The following is a 14559-nucleotide window of genomic DNA, read 5'->3' as shown; positions in this document are numbered from 1 at the left end:
TCTATCTGTGGGGGAAGGAAATAAGAATAATAAGAGAAATGAGTAGAAATAAGAGACAATGATCTCAGCATGCGAAAGTAAATACATAATTATGCCTAACTTTCTCGTCTTGTAATCTTAGGTAGTGGCGGATACAGAACTAGATTATTCCCAAAGAAAAAAGAAAACTCGAAAAATCACCTACTGGACGTCTTCACACTTACTTGTATTGTGAAATGAGTATTATTTTCTACACATCCATGTGGCCTACGAGCACTCACGTAAAGGGCCAGATATTCGGTAGGAGGATTACGACATGAACGACAGGCACTGCAGTTCTAATATCATGCATAAAAAAATGACTAACATCAACCTGACCCGTCCTTTAGTAAGACTTGCACTCGGGTCCTGCGTAACCAGGGACGTATTAGTGCAGGCGTAGGGCGTAACTCGGAGTTGCGTGGTCAGTCATTCATCCCCAGACCTTCAACCCAGCGTGTGAGCGTTCCGCATCTACGGGTAACGGAGTAAAAACGCACCCTGCAATTTTTCAATTTGTATCCAATATCCCTAAAATTGAACGTCAACCAAAATGATTCTTGAGGTGAACAGAACGACGAATATTACATGGGAAGAAGAATTTCTTGCCTCGGAGAAGTGATCAGACTAACACAACAGCTTTCTCTCTCGGCATAACTGCATCATCGCTTGAATAGTCTCTTGTCTCTCTTTTATATGCAATTTCTCTTGTCGACCTCGTATTGGTTTCTTCTTTCTCACACTTTTCTTTCTTAACCCACGTGTTTTCGTACAACATTCACTCTTATTTGCCGATATCATCCATGTCACAAGCATTCCATCCTGTTCTCTCATCCACCCAAACCTCCATTTCAACATTTGCTCTGTTGCACCAACTTTCATGTCTATATTCCTTGTAAGTTGGATTAGACAGCAGGGGCAACTGAATGCCCAAATCAAGGCATTAGCGATATATATATATATATATATATATATATATATATATATATATATATATATATATATATATATATATATATATATATTCTTCTTTCTTCTTTTAACTATTCGCCATTTCCCGCGTTAGCGAGGTTATATATATATATATATATAGGGTCAAGTCAATTGGGAGGTAAGTTTGAATGGAGAAAAACTGGTGGAAGTAAAGTGTTTTAGACATCTGGGAGTGGATCTGGCAGCGGATGGAACCATGGAAGCGGAAGTGAATCATGGGGTGGGGGAGGGGGCGAAAATTCTGGGAGCCTTGAAGAATGTTTGGAAGTCGAGAACATTATCTCGGAAAGCAAAAATGGGTATGTTTGAAGGAATAGTGGTTCCAACAATGTTGTATGGTTGCGAGGCGTGGGCTATGGATAGAGTTGTGCGCAAGAGGGTGGATGAGCTGGAAATGAGATGTTTGAGGACAATATGTGGTGTGAGGTGGTTTGATCGAGTAAGTAATGTAAGGGTAAGAGAGATGTGTGGAAATAAAAAGTGTGTGGTTGAGAGAGCAGAAGAGGGTGTTTTGAAATGGTTTGGTCACATCGAGAGAATGAGTGAGGAAAGATTGACCAAGAGGATATATGTGTCAGAGGTGGAGGGAACGAGAAGTGGGAGACCAAATTGGAGGTGGAAAGATGGAGTGAAAAAGATTTTGAGCGCTCAGGGCCTGAACATGCAGGAGGGTGAAAGGCGTGCAAGGAATAGAGTGAATTGGAACGATGTGGTATACCGGGGTCGACGTGCTGTCAATGGATTGAACTAGGGCATGTGAAGTACTGGGGTAAACCATGGAAAGTTCTGTGGGGCCTGGATGTGGAAAGGGAGCTGTGGTTTCGGTGCAATATTACGTGACAGCTAAGACTGAGTGTGAACGAATGGGGCCTTTGTTGTCTTTTCCTAGCGCTACCTCGCACACATGAGGGGGGAGGGGGTTGTTATTCCATGTGTTCCGAGGTGGCGATGGGAATAAATAAAGGCAGACAGTATGAATTATGTACATGCGTATATATGTATATGTCTGTGTGTGTGTGTATATATATGTGTACATGGAAATGTATAGGTATGTATATTTGCGTGTGTGGACGTGTATGTATATACATGTGTATGTGGGTGGGTTGGGCCATTCATTCGTCTGTTTCCTTGCGCTACCTCGCTAACGCGAGAGACAGCGACAAAGCAAAATAAATAAAAATAAAGAAATATATGTATATACAGTAAGCCAGGTATCCAATTCATCGATCAATCTCTAGGGTATGATGAACAGCTGGGTGGACTGCCGCACGAGGACTTGGAACCCATGCGCTCGACCCCGGGGCGGCCCGAGAGCCAACGCTAAACGGTACACACGTTTCCTAACCATCCTGCACCATCGTCGAGGTACTGTCGAAGTCCACTGCACCACATAAAGATCTGGGTCCTCCACTGCAACCTATCTTCGATGTCTATTTGTATTCTTTCAACTTCTTGTCCATATCTTATTTCATGTTAGCTAAGACGTCACGGGCAACTGAGGCCCTAATCAAGACCATCCCATGAACTCTCTCTCTCTCTCTCTCTCTCTCTCTCTCTCTCTCTCTCTCTCTCTCTCTCTCTCTCTCTCTCTCTCTCTCTCTACATATATACCCTAGCCTGAGCCAGGTATCCGTTTTATCGACCAATCCCTAGGGGTGGAAGAACAGCTGGGTTAACTGTCGACATAATCATGTATGTCACCTGTATATCACCGAAGCTCCTCGATACCTGTGGTGTAACTCTGTCTCAAGTTTATCTGTGAATCAAAATATGACAAAGAAATTAAATGCTGATGGAAGGAATATATTCCTACTATCTTTTTCCATACTTATTCACCATTTTCTACCTTAACAAGGTAGCGTCAGGAACAGGTGACTGAGCCCTTCCTTTCTCTACTCCTACTTATGGAAAGTATAATACAGGAGGGGAGGTTTTCCAACCACTTGTCCTACCACCCCTTTCAGTCCCCTGCGACACACATGAGATACGTGGGTAGTATTATCCATTTTTTTTCACCGTACTGAACACATGGAATAGATGATAGCGATTTACCTCCAGGAGCCAAGGATTCGAACCCCGGCCTTACCGCGTGGCGTGTCAGTATGTTTCTTCGTGGACCAATCGTTAGAATACCAACCCACCACGGTATAGACCAAAAGGTAAAACATTATGGATAGTATTCTTTCCTCCCATATGATTTTTGATAAAGAAGAACGTGATCATAAATACTTTTTCAGAAAAGCAACATTCTGTGGACACATAATGCACACAAGGGATTAAGGAATACTCCTGGCAAGTAACAGTTATACGACAACGTACCATTTATATAGCAGACATCATTGAGTTTGAGCACATTCCTGTCTATCTCCAGCATTTCACTCGGTTCATTCTGGGTCTCTGGCCGGTAATCCTTTGGCCAATCGAACCGTACTTCTTGTAGTGATCCAGACAACATCTGCAAACAGTGAGAGTGACTTTAGTAGACTGAACGTAAACACTCAATAGAATTACACTTTGATCACTTCTTGTTAGAAGAGAGTAGGTCATGCCACAGAATATTCTATCAGTACTTGTACACAGCTCTTGTCATCACACTGACCACTATATTCCCTCAATGTTTCTCTCGTGTTCCTGCTTAAGTTTTACGGTCTTGGAAAGGACTGGTTACCTCGCCAGTATCATAAGCGAGAAGTATGCACATGCAGGGGCAGTGGAAGGTTTACGGCAGGGGAATCAAGGTCATTATAATGGTTGATGATCCACATCCTAAGTGATGCAAGAGAGAGGCTATCAGTTATGTCAGTTGGGAGACGAGAGCACAGGGGAAGAAAGAACAGCGTAGGAACATCAATACTTTTCTGATACACTGTGGCTGTCTTGTGCTGGATCGCAAGACTGCAACAAGGTTAGAGTAGTTGTTTGCATCACTGAATTTGAAATTCTAAATAGACTGTGTTGTTTAGATGTTTGTTTTCTTAAGGTACAACTGTGGAATCAAGACTCGCTTAATCAGGGTGATATGTAAAGTGTGTCCACAACATTGTACAATAAATCTTGTGGTTATGTTTCCAGTGGTTTCTATTCTATCGATACTGTTGTGTGTGTGAAGACCCTTCATATGTGTGGTGGTCTGCCGGGCTGGCCACAAGTAGCTTGCGGCCACAGGACACTCGCCCGGTGCATGGATAAAATTCTGGTGGTGCCACAAGAAAAACGTCGATACTCAAACACTTGATACTGTAGTTGGTAAAATGGCATACATTACTCTATAAGTGTATTATACTTAAAACAGTGACTGACAAAACCGTGGTAGGCAAGGGACCTTTGTAATGGAATGTGAGACAGGCTGAAATAGATATGATACCATTTGTTAGATTAGAAAGGTGTTTGCTCCATGTATGATATTATCTAAGCATATGCAAATCACTTTCTAGTCGAAGGCAAGCATCTCTATCACAAAAGTAATAGTGGGATGTCGTACACATAAGCTAAGAAAAGTTGAGGCCTTTAAGATAATTCTTTAGGGTTACCCCTGAAGTTACAGAGAGGGAGGAGTGAGAGCCACAGAGATCAACCAGCTGTTCTCAATTTACAAGGGAATCTGAGATCCACTGAAGCAGTAATCCCCTGTTCCATGAAAGTTAAGCTTTGCTAGGAGTCATCTGCGAGTCTCACAGAATCCTCTACAAACAATTCATTTGATCAGCTTCACACTACGCCTCCCCTGCCTGGTCACCCACCCTTAAAGCCAGTACAAAAAAGCTGCAAACCACACAAAACAGAGCATCAAGACAATCACTAGCTGCTCAGTGACTGTGGATATTAAACATATGTATATAACGTCTCGTCAACACACGATCCGAGAGAATTCTGTACTGCAGGACGAACAGGAGTGAATGGGTCCATGATGTCATCTCTGCGATGGTCTCGGATGGTCTAAAGACAGGCCCATAAGGAACAAGATGCTGCTATCTAGTTGATGGGATAGTAAGTAGGAGGGATGGTCAACGGCATTATTAGATTACATACTCAATGACAGACGTGTAAAAGAGAGACCTTTGGATGTAAATTTGGCTAAGAGGTCGGGCAGCTGGAGGAAAGTTTAATCACTATCTTGTGGAGGCGAGGGTAAAGCTTTGGAGAGATTCGAAAAAGAGGAGACAATGTCGGGAAGAAGAGAGTGGTGAGAGTAAGTGAGCTTGGAAAGGAAACTTGTGTGAAGAAACACCAGGAGAGATTGAGTGTATCATGGCAAAAGGTGAGAGCATATGAAGTGAGGGAAGTGGGTGAGGAATGGGAGGTATTTAAGGAAACAGTGGTGGCACGTGCAAGAGATACATATGGTGGGCAGATTAGAAAGGGTTGTGAGTGGTGGGATGCTAGCAAAACATCAATGAGAGGCGCTTGGGAGGTACTTACAAGGAAAAGGTAAAAATGATTGGGAAACGTAAAAGAGAAAGAGACAGGAGGTCAAGAGGAAGGTGCAGGGGACGAAAAAGAGGGCAAACTAAAGTTAGGGCGAGAGAGCATCATTAAACCTTAGGGAGAATAAAAAGATGTCTTGGAAGGAGGCAAATAATGTGCGAAAAACAGCAGAACAAATGGAAACATCGGTGAAGGGGGCGAAAAGGGGAAGTGATAACAGGCAATGATGGAGAGAGGAGGATATAGAGCGAGTATTCTGAAGGACTGTTGAATGTATTTAATGATAGAGTGGCAGATGCAGGGTGTTTTGGTCGAGGCGGTATGCGAAGTGAGAGAGTCATGGAAAGTGGTTTAGTGAAGAGAGAAGAGGTGGTGAAAGCTCTGCGGAAGATGAAATGCGAAAAAGGGGCGGGAGCTGATGGTATTGCAGCTGAACTTATCAATAAAGGAGGTGACTGCGTTGTTGATTGGTTGGTAAGGATATTCAGTGTATGTATGGATCATGGTCAAGTGCATGAGGATTGGCGGAATGCATGTATAGTGCCAATGTATAAAGGGTAAAAGGGATAAGGGTGAGTGTTCAAACTACAGAGGCATACGTTTGTTGAGTATGCCAGGTAAAAGGCATGTAAAGAGCATCAGATTGGGTAGGAGCAGTATGGTTTTAGAAGTGGTAAGGGATGTGTGGATAAGGTGTTTGCCTTGAAGAAGATATGCGATAAATACTTAAAAATACAGACGGATCTGTATATGGCATTTATGTATCTGGAGAAGGCATATGATAGGGTAGAGATGCTTTGTGGAAGGTCTTAAAAGTATATGGTGTGGGAGGGAAACTGCTAGAAGCAATGAGAAGTTTTATTAAGGGTTTAAGGCGTGTGAGCGAGAAGAGACAATAGTTCCAAGTGAAGGTCGGTCTGCGGTAGGGGGGTGTGATGTCACTATGGTTGTTTAATTTGTTAATGGATGTGGTGGTGAGGAGGATAAACGCACAAGTCTTCGAGAGCGGGGCGAATTTGCAGTCTGTTGGGGATGAGAGGGCCTGGAGAGTGAGACAGTTGTTGATGATACAGCAATGGAAACTGATTCAAGAGAAAAACTGCAGAAGTTGGTGACTGAGTTTGGAAGTGTGTGTGAAAGAAGAAAGTTGAGAGTAAATGTGAATAAAAGCAAGGTCATTAGGTTCACCAGGGGTAAAGGACAAGATATTTGGGATGTAAGTTTGAATGGAGAAAAACTGGAGGAAGCGACGTGATTTAGATATGTAGGAGTAGACTTGGCAGCAAATGGAACCATGGAAGCGGAAGCGAGACATAGGGGTGGGGAGGGGGCGAAGATTCTGGGAACGGTGAAGAATGTGTGGAAAGACAGAACGTTATCTCGAAAAGCAAAAATGGTATGTTTGAAGGAATGATAGTTCCAATAATATTATATGGTTGCGAGGCATGGATTATAGGTAAGGTTGTACGGAGGAGGTTGGATGTGCTGGAAATGAAATGTTTGAGGACAGTATGTGGAGTGAGGTAGTTTGATCAAGTAAGTAATGAAAGGGTAGGAGAGATGTGTGATAATAAAAAGAGTGTAGTTGAGAGAGCAGACGGAGGTGTGCTGAAATGGTTTGGACATATGGAGAGAATGAGTTAGGAAAGATTAAGAAAGAATATATACGTGTCAGAAGTGGAGGGAACAAGGAGAAACAGGAGACCAAATTGGAGGCAGAAGGATGGAGCGAAGAAGATCTTAAGCGATCCGGGGTCTGAACATGCAGGAGGGTGAAAGTCGTGCACGGAATAGAGTAAATTGGAACGATGTGGTATGCTAGGGTCAACGTGCCGTCAATGGACTGAACCATGGCATGTGAAACGTTCGGTGTAAACCCTGGAAAGGTCTGTGGGGCCTGAATGTGGATAAGGAGCTGTGTTTTCGGTGCATCACACATAACAGCACATGCATGGATGTAAGCGGATGTGGCCATCGTCTGTTTCCTGGCGCTACCTCGTTGATGCAGGGGGTGGCAATGCCGTTTCCTGTGGGGCGGGATGGTGCCGGAAATGGATGAAGTCGAGCATGTGTGATATGTACATATGTATATATGCATATGGTGTGTGTATATGCATATGTTCGTGTATGTGCGTATATGCATATATGTGTATAGGAGTGTATCTTTCTTCATTTGTTCCTGACTATACCTCACTAACGCGGGAAACGACTATCATGTAATACATATATCCTATCCTGAGCTTGGTACCTATCCTACTAAACAACCCCCTAGGTCTGAATGAACAGCTGAATTGACTGTGGACAGAATGCCGCAACCAGGATTCGAACTTAAGCTCTCAACACTGGGCGGCCTAGTGAAAGCGTCACGGTCAGGAACGCTAAGCGTTACCCCAACATGAGCGAGAATGTTGATGATGAGAGTTTGTTGTGGTGTTGGAGTGGGTTGAGAGTGGAGTGAGGATTACTGGGAGGCGTAAGCAGGTACATGACTTTATGTGACCCCCCTGAAATACGCTCTTTAATTCTTGTCTATATTATCTTCTGACATACCTCTCTCACTTCTGTGTTATCTCCTAAAACACCCTTTTGAAGTCTAAGTTATCCCGTGAATCATTCTTTTAATCTATGTTTTCCCTGAAACATCCTTTGTAAGTGTGTCATCCCGTGCAATACCCTTTTTTTTTTAAAGTCTACGTTATCTCCTGAATCACCCTTTTTAAGTCTACGTCACCCCCTGAAATACCATCTTTAATAATAGAATTGCTGTCAGGGGCGGCTTCCCGTGAATAATCGCGCCCTATGAGGCCCTTGTCTGAGAAGGGGACGAACCAGAGTCGCATGGCAAATGTTTCAAGGCACAGGTTCCGCGCCTGACGTCTGCAGCCAGTCAACCACCTTCACCCACTCCACACCTTGAAGTCAACAGAGTCCCACATGTGAGAGCTTCCAGCCCAGGTGTGAATTTGGGCCCTGTGCGATTAGGAGCGATAAGGTGATGCGTCACTAAGAGAATAATATAAGGTTGTGGCTGGGAAAGTCCCCAGCTGTAGGAGAGTAAGGCTGGAGCAGTTCACCAACCAGTGTATTTTGCTGGAGCAACTCCCACCATGTGAACCGGCCAGGTGGCAGTTCAGGGCGAGGGAAAGCACGTTCTTAACCCTTAAGCGTCGGCTGACATCAAGTGATATTCTCTCGGGAAATGGCCATTGTGAACGGATAACTTTTTCCCTCCTGTTCCGATATCAGTCCGACGTATCATACCGTTAGTAGGTGAAAAAAAAGTCTCTTCCGTCACTAGGATGTGCAGGAAAAACTTCTCCTCCATTATACATGCCCAGCCGTCGGCCTACATACAGGTTGTGGACGCACAGTGACACACCCCCTCCGGAAATATTTTGATAACTGGATTACCTTGGCGATGAGGAGGAGCAGCACCCATATGTGAGTAAGCTGAGGGAGATCAACGTGAGGAATGTATAGATACACGTAACGTGATTTGGAGAGTGATCTTAGAAGAACTGTGTGAGGGGGAGGGAAGCCAGCGCAGGAGGCATTTCTAGTGACCCCACACATGTGGATCATGAGTTATACAGAACCATGATATCTGCGAGTTACAACTCCTCCAGTAAGCCCTCCCACACGCGCCAACCACCCTCCCTCCTCTATACTACATGCGAGTCATCCACATCCTCCTAATTCAGACGTGAGTGAATCACAGTATGATGGACATGTATGTATCCCATTCTTGTTCTCCACCAGGATCACATCTGCTTCCCCTTACACCAAAGTCAACACACTCTTTACATGTCTTTTTGAATCGTAATTCCTCCATATGATAGTAGTATTTCTCGATAATTCTTAATACTTTCTTAACGATCTTAATATCTACAAAACAGGTGTGTGTGTGTGTGTGTGTGTGTGTGTGTGTGTGTATAACCTCTATATAACGTTACCTTCATGAAGCAGTGAGCGTCTGCGTGGTCATGGATGGTGGAGGTTTGTGAAGGACCCCAACAGAGGAGCATCAGGTTAAACTTCCCATTACCTTCGTCGATCAGGTTTCTCGTGTACCTGGAAAAATGGAATTAGTGATGATGAGTAGATGGAAAAATGGAATTAGTGATGATGAGTTGATGGAAAAATGGAATTAGTGATGAGTTGATGGAAAAATGGAATTAGTGATGATGAGTTGATGGAAAAATGGAATTAGTGATGATGAGTTGATGGTAAAAATGGCATTAGTGATGATGAGTTGAGGGGAAAATGGAATTAGTGATGAGTAGTTGATGGAAAAATACATCTTTGTATATGTGGTAGACTAAGCATAGTAATGTATACCTCTATATTATATATAAATCCAGGCTCCCTTCTGTGGGGCTTCTGCAGCTCTGAGGCTGCACTTCACTCAGCAGCAGGGGAGATGATAAGACTTCTCTGGAGTGAGAAAGTTAATGACAATAGCACTCCTCTCTGTCCAGTGTCGACGACACAACCTTATTTGAGGGTGGCTGCTTCCTTATGGTGCACTCACTTGCACGCGGAGTCCAGCAACACACACACACACACACACACACACACATGGAATATGTTACCGGACTCCGCCTTTACGACGCGACACCGAGTGAAAAGTCACCCTTGGCGAGGATGCATCACCGGGAGTACATATTAGTCAAAGAACTTTTCTCCTCGACGGAGTCCACATCTCCCTGCTACAGGAAGTAGCGTATCCTTGGGTTTCTGAAGACCCAAGAAACAGACCTTGGGTAACACCAGTACTCTTTCTTTGAAAGAAGTCCTTGGGTGATTATATATATATATATATATATATATATATATATATATATATATTTATATATATATATATATATATATATATATATATATATATATATATATATATATATATATATATATATTATTATTATTATTATTATTATTTTGCTTTGTCGCTGTGTCCCGCGTTTGCGAGGTAGCGCAAGGAAACAGACGAAAGAAATGGCCCAACCCACCCCCATACACATGTATATACACACACGTCCACACACTCAAATATACATACCTATACATCTCAATGTACACATATATACACACACACACAGACACATACATATATACCCATGCACACAATTCACACTGTCTGCCTTTATTCATTTCCATCGCCACCTCGCCACACATGGAATACCATCCCCCTCCCCCCTCATGTGTGCGGGGTAGCGCTAGGAAAAGACAACAAAGGCCTCATTCGTTCACACGCAGTCTCTAGCTGTCATGCAATAATGCCCGAGACCACAGCTCCCTTTCCACATCCAGGCCCCACACAGCTTTCCATGGTTTACCCCAGACGCTTCACATGCCCTGATTCAATCCACTGACAGCACGTCAACCCCGGTATACCACATCGATCCAATTCACTCTATTCCTTGCCCGCCTTTCACCCTCCTGCATGTTCAGGCCCCGATCACTCAAAATCTTTTTCACTCCATCTTTCCACCTCCAATTTGGTCTCCCACTTCTCCTCGTTCCCTCCACCTCCGACACATATATCCTCTTGGTCAATCTTTCCTCACTCATTCTCTCCATATGCCCAAACCATTTCAAAACACCCTCTTCTGCTCTCTCAACCACGATCTTTTTATTTCCACACATCTCTCTTACCCTTACATTACTTACTCGATCAAACCACCTCACACCACACATTGTCCTCAAACATCTCATTTCCAGCACATCCACCCTCCTGCGCACAACTCTATCCATAGCCCACGCCTCGCAACCATACAACATTGTTGGAACCACTATTCCTTCAAACATACCCATTTTTGCTTTCCGAGATAATGTTCTCGACTTCCACACATTCTTCAAGGCTCCCAGGATTTTCGCCCCCTCCCCACCCTATGATCCACTTCCGCTTCCATGGTTCCATCCGCTGCCAGATCCACTCCCAGATATCTAAAACACTTCACTTCCTCCAGTTTTTCTCCATTCAAACTTACCTCCCAATTGACTTGACCCTCAACCCTACTGTACCTAATAACCTTGCTCTTATTCACATTTACTCTTAACTTTCTTCTTTCACACACTTTACCAAACTCAGTCACCAGCTTCTGCAGTTTCTTACATGAATCAGCCACCAGCGCTGTATCATCAGCGAACAACAACTGACTCACTTCCCAAGCTCTCTCATCCACAACAGACTTCATACTTGCCCCTCCTTCCAAAACTCTTGCATTCACCTCCCTAACAACCCCATCCATAAACAAATTAAACAACCATGGAGACATCACACACCCCTGCCGCAAACCTACATTCACTGAGAACCAATCACTTTCCTCTCTTCCTACACGTACACATGCCTTACATCCTCGATAAAAACTTTTCACTGCTTCTAACAACTTGCCTCCCACACCATATATTCTTAATACCTTCCACAGAGCATCTCTATCAACTCTATCATATGCCTTCTCCAGATCCATAAATGCTACATACAAATCCATCTGCTTTTCTAAGTATTTCTCACATACATTCTTCAAAGCAAACACCTGATCCACACATCCTCTACCACTTCTGAAACCACACTGCCCTTCCCCAATCTGATGCGCTGTACATACCTTCACCCTCTCAATCAATACCCTCCCATATAATTTACCAGGAATACTCAACAAACTTATACCTCTGTAATTTGAGCACTCACTCTTATCCCCTTTGCCCTTGTACAATGGCACTATGCACGCATTCCGCCAATCCTCAGGCACCTCACCATGAGTCATACATGCATTAAATAACCTTACCAACCAGTCAACAATACAGTCACCCCCTTTTTTAATCAATTCCACTGCAATACCATCCAAACCTGCTGCCTTGCCGGCTTTCATCTTTCGCAAAGCTTTTACTACCTCTTCTCTGTTTACCAAATCATTTTACCCAACCCTCTCACTTTGCACACCACCTCGACCAAAACACCCTATATCTGCCACTCTATCATCAAACACATTCAACAAACCTTCAAAATACTCACTCTATCTCCTTCTCACATCACCACTACTTGTTATCACCTCCCCATTTGCGCCCTTCACTGAAGTTCCCATTTGCTCCCTTGTCTTACGCACTTTATTTACCTCCTTCCAGAACATCTTTTATTCTCCCTAAAATTTAATGATACTCTCTCATCCCAACTCTCATTTGCCCTCTTTTTCACCTCTTGCACCTTTCTCTTGACCTCCTGTCTCTTTCTTTTATACATCTCCCACTCAATTGCATTTTTTCCCTGCAAAAATCGTCCAAATGCCTCTCTCTTCTCTTTCACTAATAATCTTACTTCTTCATCCCACCACTCACTACCCTTTCTAATCAACCCACTTCCCACGCTTCTCATGCCACAAGCATCTTTTGCGCAATCCATCACTGATTCCCTAAATACATCCCATTCCTCCCCCACTCCCCTTACTTCCATTGTTCTCACCTTTTTCCATTCTGTACTCAGTCTCTCCTGGTACTTCCTCACACAAGTCTCCTTCCCAAGCTCACTTACTCTAACCACCCTCTTCACTCCAACATTCACTCTTCCTTTCTGAAAACCCATACAAATCTTCACCTTAGCCTCCACAAGATAATGATCAGACATCCCTCCAGTTGCACCTCTCAGCACATTTACATTTCATATATATATATATATATATATATATATATATATATATATATATATATATATATATATATATATATATATATATCTTTCTTTCAAACTATTCGCCTTTCCCGCATTAGCGAGGTAGCGTAAAGAACAGAGGACTGGGCCTTTGAGGGAATATCCTCACCTGGCCCCCTTCTCTGTTCCTTCTTTTGGAAAATTGAAAAAAAAAAAAAAGAAACGAGAGGGGAGGATTTCCAGCCCCCCGCTCCCTCCCCTTTTAGTCGCCTTCTACGACACGCAGGGAATACGTGGGAAGTATTCTTCCTCCCCTATCCCCAGGGATATATATATAATCTGCCATTTACGAACAGGTCAGCTCGTAGACGTTAGGAGGGATGAAGTGGTAGAGAGTTCCAAAGCTTCGCCGCAGTGCAGGGAAAGTCAGTCATCACAGCGGCCCACCTTTAAAATGCCAAAGGCCAACGGCTAATGATGTGACCTAAGTGTTTAGCAAATATCATTCGGTCAAGCTACTGGCACACAAACAAAGTAACTGGAACAGAAACCCCATGTTTAAAGGAGGAGGAACGGAAGAGTTCAAGCGCTTGGTCAGACTGTGTGAAATACGTGATAAGACAAATTAATGTGGATTCGACCCTGTCTAATAAGCATTCATCGCTAGATCCTACTCAGATGCGAGGGGTTGAACCCCATTCAAAAAAGGATCAATCATTTGTATATGGTCAGCTATGATTTTCCGGCATCTGATCAGGACTCCAGTTTCTTAAGAGGCAGACTTTGCCATTTGCATAACGTGAGACTCCCAGGATAGGTCAGCAGAAGCTCTACTGATGCCAAAGAAGGTCATCATTTATCTGGGTTGTGTTTACTGATCCATTGAAAGAGATGGCAAAATTGAGGGAGAGGCGATCTGATCAGCAACTGGATTTTTAGAGGCGTTAAACTTAACTTCTTAAACCATAATATATTCTCTCCAAGTTTTGCCTAAAACGAAAGAGACGACGACGAAGCGGATCTGAAAGAAGAGGAGGAATGCAGAACTGAGTCGTCAGTGTCTGAGTGCATTTGTTGAAGAAAGTTAATCGTTAATAAAAAGGAGGAAGGTCGTATGAGACAGAGGAGAGCCCTGTTGATAGTGGTAAGTGACTGAAATTACTTTTGAGACAATATATCCCTGCTGAGACTATTTCATGCGTGATAGTGGTAGAACACTCAATATTTTTTTTCTTCTTTTATCAAGTCTTCTTGCCAAAATGAAATGTGCGTAGAATCTACTGTTCTCCACTGTTTGGGTTGACCAAGAGCCTACCCAAAAAAAATGTGTACTATCTATTGTTCTCCATTGTTTAGGTTAAGCAAAAGCCTATTCACATATGTAACCTTACACATTATACCTTAATTCATCAGTTATTCGATTCGTATATTACTGACACACACACACACACACATATATATATATATATATATATATATAT

At 43.2% G+C, this 14559-nt stretch overlaps 1 protein-coding gene and 1 long non-coding RNA gene across 2 annotated transcripts in view; both read right to left on the bottom strand.

Moving 5' to 3' along the window:
- Window positions 1-14559, bottom strand: part of LOC139767227 (uncharacterized) — a 191158-nt gene that overhangs the window by 26214 nt on the left and 150385 nt on the right. The gene's annotated exons all lie outside the window — the stretch shown is intronic.
- The window catches only part of LOC139767226 (cysteine dioxygenase type 1), a 130362-nt gene that overhangs the window by 10932 nt on the left and 104871 nt on the right, over window positions 1-14559 (bottom strand). Inside the window, exons 2-3 of the mRNA XM_071696369.1 lie at window positions 9390-9507; window positions 3331-3466 (exon numbers count right to left, since the gene is read on the bottom strand). Of these exons, the coding sequence (XP_071552470.1) occupies window positions 3331-3466; window positions 9390-9507 (254 nt within the window). The remainder of the gene's footprint in view (window positions 1-3330; window positions 3467-9389; window positions 9508-14559) is intronic.

Source organism: Panulirus ornatus, chromosome 59 (assembly GCF_036320965.1).
Source record: "Panulirus ornatus isolate Po-2019 chromosome 59, ASM3632096v1, whole genome shotgun sequence".
NCBI classification, from domain to species: Eukaryota; Metazoa; Arthropoda; class Malacostraca; order Decapoda; family Palinuridae; genus Panulirus; species Panulirus ornatus.
Note: the sequence above shows the minus strand (reverse complement) of the source record. Positions and strands in the feature narration are given on the sequence as shown.